General features: G+C 50.1%; 1 protein-coding gene across 1 annotated transcript; it reads right to left on the minus strand.

Annotated features, from left to right (window-relative positions):
* Positions 1-267: 267 nt before the first annotated feature.
* Positions 268-5,064, minus strand: LOC120392897. The gene is made up of 4 exons (XM_039517549.1): positions 5,014-5,064; positions 4,086-4,187; positions 1,260-2,475; positions 268-279 (listed from the first exon to the last, which is right to left on the minus strand). The coding sequence occupies exons 2-4, from the start codon at positions 4,088-4,090 to the stop codon at positions 268-270; spliced, it is 1,233 nt and encodes a 410-aa protein (XP_039373483.1). The 5' UTR covers positions 4,091-4,187; positions 5,014-5,064.
* Between the last annotated feature and the right edge of the window lie 6,768 nt (positions 5,065-11,832).

Genomic DNA, 11,832 nt, shown 5'->3' on the forward strand with positions numbered 1-11,832 from the left:
GACACTCTTAGAGACCCTTGCCTTCCAAAAGGGTAGCTTTGTAAATTTAGTATCAGCTCTTCTTGAAGGAAGGATTGATTCTTGAACCGCATGAGGTAAAGTAACAAATCCAGTGAGCTAGCCACACCCTCAATCTCATCCAAGCCCCAGACCCCCCTTCATCTTGGAATCTGAGTTTAAATGTCATACCCCAAGGAGAGTCTCTTATACATCAGTCTCTGTGTCCCAGGACAACAAGCCATTCGTCTCAGCCACTTTAGCCCATGCTTACCAGACCCACTGGATAATAGGGAGATGTTGGAATTTGTGGGCCCCTTCTGTTAGTGGGCATGCTGGCAGGGTGGGATTCAGTAGGATGGAAACCGGCCACCCTTGGAGGCCCTTGCCTTCCAAAAGGGTGGCTTTGTAAATTTAGTGTTGGGTGTTCTGGAACAAGAGTCCTTGGACATTCGGGACTTCACTTTGTTTTGAAGCTTGCTGAAGATTTGCTTCAGGTGCATTAACATCTCTTTGAGAACTTTGCTCCTTGAAGGGGATGGTGTCCTAGCTCTGGAGGCCTTTGGTGACTTTGGGGGAGAACCGTCAGGATTCCCAGTTCCTTTCTCCCCAGCTTGCAAAAGCTCTGTTGTACTCGTAGCAATGGACACCATCTTTGGTTGCCTGGTGGGAGCCGTTTTCCCCATTCCATCCTGCGTCTTGCTCTTGTCTGCTGGAAGGAGCCACACCACTGGTATCTTGTGGTTGGATGATGCTGAGGAGTCTCCTGGAGTCCATCGCTGTGGAATTCCATGGGATCTTCTGGGCAAGTCAGCACCTGCAGAGCCAGCTGGTCTCTTCCATCGAAGCTTACTGCACTTCTTGCAGATTTTGATTGGCGGCTGGTCCCTGGAGAGCTTTGAATTCACAGTGCCATCGAACCCATGTGAATCCATGATGTCTTGAAGACCATGCAGCTCAGCAGATGTCTCCTTCTGAGTTTTCTTACCCTTCATCTTTCCTGGATTTGCCTTGCGGCACTGCTGGCAAACTGAGACCTGGCCCGCCAAGGGGCGGGAGCTGCTCAACATTTCCGTCAGGTGCTTGATCTGCAGGTCGTGTGCAGCCTGCCCAGCAATGAGAGAGTCAAGGATGGATCTTGTTAGCTGCTCAGAGCCTGGGGCCTCTGGGGCAACCTGGTGGCATTGGGTCCTGGGAAGATCTGCCCTGCCCTCACCTGCCTGTGCCCCTGGCCCCAGGCAGGAACCTTCTCCCAAGGTAACCTTCCTCTCCATGTGCAGCTCCAGCTTCTCTTCAGTCCCTTTGCTGTCACGCACACTGGTAAGGGGCTTTCTCAACTCGCTCCTATAAATCTGGAGTGTCGCTTCGAGTGTCTTCTCTGCTATTGTGGTTCCTGGAGGTGGCGATGTCAGATCCATCCCTGCTGGCAGAGTGCAGCGATCTGGGTTAGTCTGGTTTCCTGCCACGCTATCATTCCTGCCGGTCTCTATGGTGGTATCTTCCACTGGCGTTGGAGGACGTGTGGAAGAAGAGGAGCTTGTGCTTTGCCTCCCTGTCTGCAGGAAATCGGTCTCCATCTCACTGAACTCCACACTGGCTCCCCTGGCTTGGCCGGCGTGAGGCAGCTTTGCCGGGGGCTCTGGATCCGGGGTGAGCAGCCCCCTCTGCATGATGAGATGCTCACGCCTTATGTGGAGTTCGATGGGGTGGGCAGGCTGTTGTCCCATTGTTGGGAATGCCGCTGTCCTGTGCCTGCCTGGCTCCCTAGGGGGGCGGAGTGGCCCAGGCAGGGCAGTCTCTGTCAGGAGGGGAGCATCTCTGTGCGACTCTCTCACGACCTTAGGAAAAGCCTTCGTTTGGATCTGCCAGCATTTCTGAGCCACGTGATCCTGCAGTTTGACCCCCGCCATGGGCACAAACCTGGCCAGGATGGCATCAGGGGATGCCATAATCCTGTGGGCCTTTGGGGGCAGGGGTCCCCAGGGGCAGACCCATGGCTCTTGGATCTCCTGTGCATGCTGAGGCCTGCTGTCGGATCTCAGGGGCTTTGGGACCTTTGCTGGAAATCCACATTTGGGCCGATCTGTGTTGAATTCCCATTGCTGCTTGGTGTCCTGCTCACCCAGCAATGGTTCTCCCGGGATGGGGATTTGTGGAGCCCCCAGTTGGCTCTGCAGATGCTTCTGTCGGATGTTGAAGTCTGAGTCATGGGCTGACATCTGGTCCAGACCTATGTTCTGCTCTCGCCAGTCTCGTCTGCTGTGGGCAGGGGGCCTGGGGAGAGGCTGGGCTTGGATGGGATGAGTGGATCCTTCCCAGCTTGTGACAGTCATGATCTCCCTTGTGTGGCAGAGGGGCTCTGACCAAGTCACGGAGGCTTCTCTCAGGGAAAAGGAGCTGGGACTCCAGAGGGCAGAGGTGGTGGATTCCCTAGAGGAGTAGGAGAACTGGCTCATCACAGATGTCGACACACTCGGCCTGTGGGAGAAAGCAGACAGGGACAGATGGGACATGGCCCTGCTGAGCAAAGGCAGGGCTTGGGCACAGCCTTCCAACTGTAGTGCAATGGGGCAGTGCCTAGGCATGCATTGCACACCACACCCTGACACAAGGACATCAGCTGGGTAACGAAGGACTGAGAGGGGGAGCCGGCACTCATTTTATCTAGAACGATAACCCCTTCGTCACACGCACATGTGCAGCACCTAGCACAATGGGGCCTTGAGCATGATCGGGGATCTACTGCTATTTTAATAGAAAGATTAGCTAACAAGAATTGGTTTGGGGGAGGAAGATGTGAGCATGTGTGTGTAACCCTTTCCAGAGGATGTTGAGAAGGCCAAGACTATAAACTCTAAAAGGGATTAGATAAATTAATCAATGGCTATTAGCTAAGGTGGGCAGGGATGGTGGCCCATAGTCTATGTTTGTCTGAAGCTGGGAATGGGCGACAGGGGATGGATCATTTGATGATTCCCTGTTCGGGTCATTCCCTCTGCTGCACTGGCATTGGCCAGTTTTGGAAGACAGGATACTGGGCTAGATGAACCTTTGGTCTGACCCAGTCTGGCTGTTCTTATGTTCTTACATTCTAACCCACTGGAAAACTGTCCTCTTCTAATGGCTGATACACTAGAGGCTAACAACTTACTATTGCTCCCAGTTAATTCAGTTTCTCCGGCGGTGGAGGTCTGTGCTATGGTCCTGAAAGTCCTGGCTGATGACTCATGTTTGGGGTCTATCACGTGGTGTCCCACTCACTGCTTGTCTGGTGCCTACTCTGGGGATTAGCTCTTGAGGTCAATGCCCCTTCCAATTGTCGCATGTGGTCACTGTCACTCCCACAGTGACCCAGACAGTTTTCCTGTTCACTGCCCCGCCGGTCCATGCCGTGCCCTTGGGGGCTGGGAGGGAAACCTGGGTCCCCACTTCACACTGGGCTCCAGGCCAGGGACCCTCAACCCAGCAGTTCTGGGCCTTCCTCTCCCAGCCTGGACTGCTTCCTACTACCCCTGGTTCCCTCCTTGCTCTGGGTGCACCAGCTCCAAACACTCCCCCCTCTTCCCAGGGAGGGGCTGCCCTTTCCCAGCCTCAGCCCCTGTCTGGTGCCAGCTTCCTGGCTTTATAGGCCCCGTCTGTTCCTGCCCGCTGAGCCTGCTTGGATCAATTCCCTGCTCCCCGTCTCTTCCTGCAGGTGCACCCTGTGGAGTTCATGGGCCTGCCTGGCCACCTGAGCCCCTTCCAGTGCTGTGTGGGGTGGACACCCCCTCACAGGGTGTCATTGGATTGCTTTTTCCTTCCAACACAGCACGGGCAGGTTCTAGACAGTCGCCTGCTGGCAGATATTGCCCTACAGAAGGATTTGATCCTACTCACAACCCCAACTTGCAGTCTCTGCTTTTCATTTCTGATAATTCCTCACCTCACTTTCACTGGTCTCTCACCTTGGAAGCTAAAGCCTCTTAGTGGCTTTTTCCCTGTTATTTTAGGATCCTGGAGTGTCTGGTTTTTCCCGCTCCCTCCTCTCTACATTCACTCTCCCCTCCCACCCAGCCCCCAGTCTGGTGCCCCCTGGTTAGTTGCCTTACGGCATCAGAACTTCATCCAGGTGTCTGGCCACGTCCTGTAGCCTCCTGTCAACCAGCCTGAGGCGCTGAGCCAAGGGGAACTTCTCCAGGTGCACAGGGCAGCTGTGGAACAGAGAGAGCAGATAGCTGAGTGCAGGCCCTGCTCTCAGGCCCTCTTTTACCCAGAGGGGCGGCACCGAAAGGCTCCCTGTCCCGTTCTCCGCTGAGGCAGCCTCCTCCCCTGCAATACCCGGGCCTGGTTTGGGGTTAGCTGGATTGTGAGGTGAGACTTGTCTAGTGCTGAGGAAGTCAGAGTGTATCCTACTGGCAGCGTGTGTGCCATGTCCCGCCCACAGAAGCTAATCAACATATAGGATAACAGCCTACTATAGCTGCCAACTAATACAGCTACCTCTTCAGCTCTAAGGGGTGCTTTATGCTGCAGAGCTGAAGGTCCAGGATTCAAATCCTGCTGGGAACTGCTGCTGGGGGACTGGAGAAGGGGCCGTTACACAAGTGCTGCTGGATCCCTTTCACCCTTCTCACTGTACCAGAAAGCCCAGCCTTCCTGCTGATCTCTCTACCTCGCCTGCACGGGGCTGCTCCCAAAAAACATTTTCTCCCCGTCTTGGGAGGGGAGGATGGTCCAGTCCAGTCCAGTCGACACAATATACCCCTCCATCACCGCTGCCCCAGGTTAAATGAACCGTACGATGCTCGAGGAAGGGAATGACCCACGGTATGATGCGTGGGGGTGGAGTAGAGATGGCAACTTCTGCTGGGTGGGAATGAATTGCAGGAGTCTAAAGGAGAAGAGTTGCTTGCGTGGTACATAGGTCGGGGCAGGGGAGGGATTATTCGGGCTACTGCCCCTGGGTGGGGATGAATTGCATGGCACTAAAGGAGAGGACTGACCCACTGCAGATTCATGGAGGGGGGCACTGCTTACCATGTCTCTAGGGATGCACCAGCCTCCTCCAGCTCTTCCTCACAGCACCCAAAAGCTGCCAGAAGTGAGACATAAAGGAGACATTGAGCTGCTTGGGGACCCTCTGCTTCCTAGCAGCCTATTGCCCCAGATTTCAGAGGCAGCCTGTGAACGGAGCCCCAGCCAGTGCCTCTGCATGACTCTGGGCACGACTGCACCTTCGCAGGAAGAGGGGAGGCAGGTGGGGAAATGGACCCTATTTCTCTGCTTTGCATGGGGCTGGGGTCTGCCACCGCAGCTGTGGGGTCAGGGGCTGCTTACCTTTTGGTTTCTGCTTTTTCTTTTTGTGTCTCCTCTTCCTCCGAAGAGCCTGCCACACACAGAGAAAGCACCAAGGTTAGAAGAGAACTCCTCAATAAACCCAGGAGAACAATGAGCCAGAGGTGATTGCCATGTGGGGCCAGGGGGAAGTTTTTCTTTGTGGAAGAGTATTGCACTATGAGGCCTCATGGGTAGGCATTGTGCTTTCATGTGATGCAGACAATGTAGGGCACACAGCACCACCCATAACAGGGGTCACTGGAACAATCCAGGGGTTGGAGAAACAGGGATTGCTGGTACCCGGAGCCTGCAGAGTTTATAAGCATTGAAGGAGAGAGCCTGCAAAGTTCTCTCTCCTGCAGAGATGACAAAACTCTGCAGGTTTTAGGATTGCAGGGTATGCAACTAACCCCCAATACCATGCATGGAATTCAGACCTTGGGGGAGAAATTCGACCTCTGGAAGTTGAAACTAGACAAATTCAGACTGGAAAGAAGGTGTCCATTTTTAACAGTGAGAGGAATTAACCGTTGGAACAATTGACCAAGGTCATGGTGGATTGATTCTCCATCACTGGCCATTTTAAAAATCAAGATTGGACATTTTAATAAAAGGTATGCAGTAGGCATTATTGTGTGGAAGTTCTTTGGCTTGCGTTAGACAGGAGGGTCAGACTAGAAGATTCCAATGGGCCCATCTTGCCTTGGAATCTATGAAAAACAACACCTTACACAAGTCTAAGTTTGTCACATCTATGTTTGACATGGCCCAATTTCCATAAAACATTGTTAACCTGCTTTAAATATATTCCCGTCCTTTAATTCTTTATTGATTGATTCCCATATCAGTTTGTCCATTATTTCAGGCTAACTGGCCTATAAGAAGCTAGGCCAACCTCCCGTAGCTTTTTGAATGTTGACAAAACATTAGCACACTTCCAGCCTTCTGGAATTCCCTCAGGAATCCTAAATTTGTTCAAAAATTAATGTCAGTGGGCCAATAACCTCCTGAGCCAGCTCTTTGAGGACTCTTGGGTGCAGATGATCCGAGCCTGCTGATTGAAAAATACTTATGTTTGGTTTCTGCATTCAGCTGGCATCAATCCAGCCTTTCCATCTCTCTAGGAGTCTCACTTACCTCAGATATGGTGAGCCTGATCACAGCATAAAAGACAGCAAAGAGCAGATAGAGGAGGAGTGAACTCATTTCCTCGGGCTCAGGCACTAAGACACTCTCAACACAGACAATCTCAAAGCAGCACCAAGTACCCAGGCTACACCTGAGGGCAGGTTGCTGCTCTGGCATCAGGCAGGCGCTGATGTCATCTCTAGGTCACAAACACTCCTGCAATCTCCCTCTAGTCTGTGAGGTGTCAATGCTCTCCTTAGATCAGGAAATGGGATGGGGCAACCGCCCAAGTGGGCTGAGCTCAGAATAAGAAAGGAGAGAGGGCATCAGGTTTCCCAGGAAAACCCTGGGTCTTTTCCGAGCTCTAGGACTCTCCAGCCCTTAGGCAAGGGACATTTTTCCCTACTTGTGGGAACTCCTAAAACCCCTGTGACTGAGGCAGGATCTCCCAGCCTGAAGTGAGAAGCAGCCCTAAAGTGATTCTCTAGTGCTACCAGTGCAGAAAAATGTTCATGGTATCGCCAGCCCAAGCATTCCAACACCATGAGCTGGGCCCCACCAAAATCATGAGACTGGCTTCAAAATCATGAGATCTTCAAAAAACATTCATCTGGGGAACTCTTCATTTGCCTTCTGGTGTCTGAGCTTCTAGGGTGCACTCAATTCATGTTCTCCAGCTTCTCTTTGCAACCACAAGGGCTTAAAATTGGCTAACAAATAAAATAAAATAAAATAAAATAAAATAAAGAGCAGAGATTCTCAGATAAATCACTTGACTCCAGCAGAGGGCGCTTTAAGAAAAGCACCCTATCTCATAAGACAATAACGAGCTCTACCTCTTATCTAACATGTTCAATCAGTAGATCTCAAAGCACTTTACAAAGGAGGTCTGTAGCATTAGCCCCCTTTTCGAGATGGGAAATTGAGGCACAGAGAAGAGCAGTGACTTTCCCAAGGGCACCCAGCAAGACAGTAGCAGAGCCAGGACTAGCACTTAAGTCTCCTGAGTTCCATCTAGTGCTCTATCCACTAGGCCACAGTGCATTTGAAGTAAGGGGTCATAGTCAATACATTCCTGTAGCGGTTATTTCGGGCTCTTCCAATACCATTGTAATTGAAGTTACACATTTTGACCTGTGGTCTGTGCTGGTACAGGGGCATTCTTGTTAAAACGAGTTTCTCACAGCAGGTTGCATCTGAGTTCTTGTTAGGCCTGAACACAAGTTAACTGGACCATGTCTCCGATGTCCCCATGGGAAAGTTTAAAAGCCATTGAAGGCCTTGCAGTGCACTGACATACTGGGATTTTCAGAAAGCCTTTGACAAGGTCCCTCAGCAAAGGCTCTTAAGCAAAGTAAGCTGTCATGGGATAAGAGGAAGGGCTCTCTCATGGATCAGTAACTGGCTGAACCATAGGAAACAAAGCGTAGGAATACTGCATGCAGATGTGGTCTCCCCATCTCCAAAAAGATATCTTGGAATTGGAAAAGGTTCAGAAAAGGGCAACAAAAATGATTGGGGGTGTGGAACAGCTTGCATAGGAGGAGAGATTAATAAGACTGGGACTTTTCATCTTAGAAAAGACAACTACAGGGGATAGGATAGAGGTCTATAAAATCATGATTTCTGTGGAAAAAGTAAAGAACTAGATAATTTCATGAAAGATAGGTCCATCAATGGCTATTAGCCAAGATGGGAAGGGATGCCCCACCATGCTCTGAGTGTCTCTAGGTTCTGTTTACTAGAAACTGGAAATGGATGACAGTGGATGGATCACTTGATGATTCCCTGTTCTGGTCATTCCCTCTGAAACACCTGGCATTGGCCACTGTCGGAAGACCGGATACTGGGCTAGATGGACCTTTGGTCTGACCCAGTGTGGCCATTCTTCTGTTACAGCTGTTCAGCCTCCTTGATACCTGTGATGTCATAATCCTGCTCAGTTCTCCAGTCTTCCATGGAGTCTGGATGGAAAGACAGGGTAGATGTCACCTAGTGAGCTGGGCCTGTAAGAGAACCCATGTTCAGGCAGAGAGGGGCTCCTGGGAGAGCAGAGTCAGGGCTCCGTTAAAGAGCCGGAGACAAGGGCCTGGCCTGAGGGTAACCCACCAAACTTTGATTACACCCGTACCCGTAATAATTCCATTGTATTGCAGGGACAGTGGGCAGGTTCAGTCTGTTCTGACAGCGGAACTCCCACCTCTGGAGAACACCACAAATCTTCACATTGGGACAGCTGGGGATGCCAGTACCCTGAGTTGCTCCAATGTGGAGGAAAGACACCACAGTGTAGTAAAGCTGCTCAGACTAAACAAAAAAAAATCCTTCCGTTGATAAGACGACAATCTGTGGGTTAACTAAGACGCCTCATAAATCGAAACATGCTCTTATCATTACAGCAATACAGCCCATACCAGTCAAAGAAAAATAACAGTATCTAACATACAGATTTCTTCAGTACTGAAAGGTACACGGGCCACTAATCCTATGCATTGAAAGCATGCACTGCTTATTTGGCATTTATGTCCTCACACCCGCCTGAGCTGACCAAGCAGCAAGCACTCTGTTCTTTGAATAGGCTGGGATCCTTCTCCTGGCAGTTATCTGCTTGCTGCAGGTAGCCAAAGCAGGCCTGCGAACATCAGCCCTCGGGGCAGAGATCTTCAGCGCCCTTCCGATATGGCTGTCTCTCTCTGGGGCTGGCTGAACTGGCAGAACAGGTTGGCACCCTCTTTTTTTAAAATTTTTGGTGTGGAATTGGCCCTCCACCCTTGCAGATGCCCTACTGAGCATATGTGACCCAAAGCACCCTCTAGTCATACCCTACATGTGATGGTAATAATCTTTGTACGAAATATGCCTTGTGAGGTACCATTTGAAAACTAACAACTCTCTGGTCAATAAGATCACGATGCAACATTACATAGAGAGTTATGAGTTGCCCCTGTACGACATTACTTGTGAAAACCCGACAGCCCCTCCCAAGCAAACGCTGGTAAAGAGGTCTGTCCTAAACAAAGGAATGGGGGTTTAGATAAGCAGCAAACAGGGGCATTAAGACAGCAGGGGAAGGAGATGGTAGTGAACAGAGCAATTTACATTTCAGCAAATGCAAGTGGGGGGAGGGGGAGGGAGAAGAGCACGAATAATGTTGATAGACCTTGGTTGTTGGCAGGCAGGATCCAACCTGGGACTGCTGGAGCTTAGTGCATGAGCCTCAACTGCATGAACTAAGAGCCAACCAGCTGTTAGCGAGGGCTGTAGAGCAGACTCATTGAACTGCCTCTAAATGGTCTCGGTGCCACTAGATAGGACAGAGCACCACACCCAGGAGGTGTGTGGGTTACAGACTTCCCCTCGCTGAGGAAGCACGTCCCGAGCTCAGAGACTTCCCGGTTGAAATCCCAGACGAGCCCTCACATGTAACATTGACAGACCCTGGTTGGTGGCGAGCGGGACTGAACCTAGGGCCTCTTGAACTTACTGCATGAATCTCTACCGAATGAGCTAAAAGGCTGCAGCACAGGCTCATTTTCTCTCTCTCTCATTAAGTGGCCTTGGTGCCACTTGACAGGACAGGACACCACACCCAGGAGGTGTGTGGGTTACACACGGAGCCTTCACCACCAGACTTCAGGTCGCCTTCCTCACAGCTTGGATAAACTTTGCTTTGAGGGGGATCCTTTAGAACAGTGGCTCTCAACCTTTTCTGTTGTGTATTTGGTTGTCATGGTTTTTGTTCCTATGGCAACTGAGTTAGATTATTAGGGGATAGCCCGGCCAGCTTCGGCCGGTTGAGTGAGCTCTGTGTCTGTAAATAAAATGGTAGTTTTGTTAGCTGTCTGCTGTCTGGCCTCAAGTGATTTCTTTCTAAACCGGCTGCCCCCAAGGATATAACCTGTTCAGTCTACTGTGCCCCTTTCAGGAGTCTGATTTGTCTTGTGTAGCCCCAAGTTTCACCTCACTTAGAAACGACTTGTTTACAAAATCAGATCTAAAATACAGATGTCTCACAGCACACTCCTACTGACAAATTGATGACTGTCTCCTTTTGTCTGTATGAAATTTTAACCTGTACTTATTTTATTAGTGCTTGTTATGTAGCCTGCTGTAAAACTAGGCAAATATCGACAGGAGTTGATGTGCTCCCTAGAAGACCTCTGTGTACCCCGTGCCCCTGGTTGACAACCACTGCTTTAGAAGAATCAGCTTCCAAGACTCAATGGACTAGAAAAGAAAGGGGCAGACAACCCCACATTCGTTCACCTAAGAAAACAAAAGCACCAGCACCTTTGTGCCCCTGGAAGAGAGCCTGAGCAAGGGGAGAGCCAGTCACCATTTTGCTGGGAGACTGTGGCTGAGAGAAACCATCTTGAACAGAGCCTGTGTGAAATAAAGCATACATTGATATTGGTGAGAGTAATTAATCACTGGAACAATTTACCAAAGGTTGTAGTGGAGTCTCCATCACTGACAACTTTTAAATCAAGACGGGATGTTTTTCTAAAAGATCTGCTGTAGGAATGATTTTGGGGAAGTTTTCTGGCCTGTGTGATACAGCATTCCGGCCTTGGAATCTGTGAAAGCACCTTTCAAAGGGCAGTACGGGTTAGTAGACTATTAAACACATGAGGAAACTGAGGTACAGAGAGGCGACTCATCCATGCTCATGCAACAGGTCAGTGGCAGAACTGCGACCGGACTGAGGTTTCCTGACTGCCCAGCCAGCGCTCTGCCCATTGGAACACACTGTCTCCTCGATAGTACATTATATTCCCTGAAAATAAATTCTGAATAAGAAAAGGAGAACATTCACGTCAGCAATCAGATTTCTTGGAGTTCTGCTCATCCAATCAGGGAACAGAAGTCAAGTCATATGACCCGAGTGTCCAATCCACACAGTGTCAGTTTTAACTAGCAAACTGATTCCTGAAGAAGAATTATTCATTGAACTCACCCCGGGATCATTTTTGAAATAGGGATAAATTTGAGTGCCCTGTAAGCTTCTTATGGAGAATTTTGAAGAGGAAATGGGATGGGTTCACAGCCTAAATTATTCCCCATGAATTATTTGCTTGGCTGTAAAGCTAAGTGCTTCCATACCTGCTACATATCGGCAAGTACTGCCCACCCAATACATTCAGACATCACAAGTCAGGCCTCCCAAATCATGAGATTTTAAAATTATCTGGGGGATTCTTTTGATTTGCCTTATACTTTCTGAACCATTGTGGGGTCACATTTTGAACATGACGGGCTAGGCATTTACTATTTTTTAAATGAAAGTGGAGATTCTTGTGTGCTCGGGGGTGGCCCCACTCCGGGGTACTCTCTCTGCACCGGCCGCTCCCCTGACCCCTGATCAGCACATTAAGTTCAAACCAAATACAA

The sequence above is a fragment of the Mauremys reevesii genome, linkage group 1 (assembly GCF_016161935.1).
Source record: "Mauremys reevesii isolate NIE-2019 linkage group 1, ASM1616193v1, whole genome shotgun sequence".
Taxonomy (NCBI): Eukaryota; Metazoa; Chordata; order Testudines; family Geoemydidae; genus Mauremys; species Mauremys reevesii.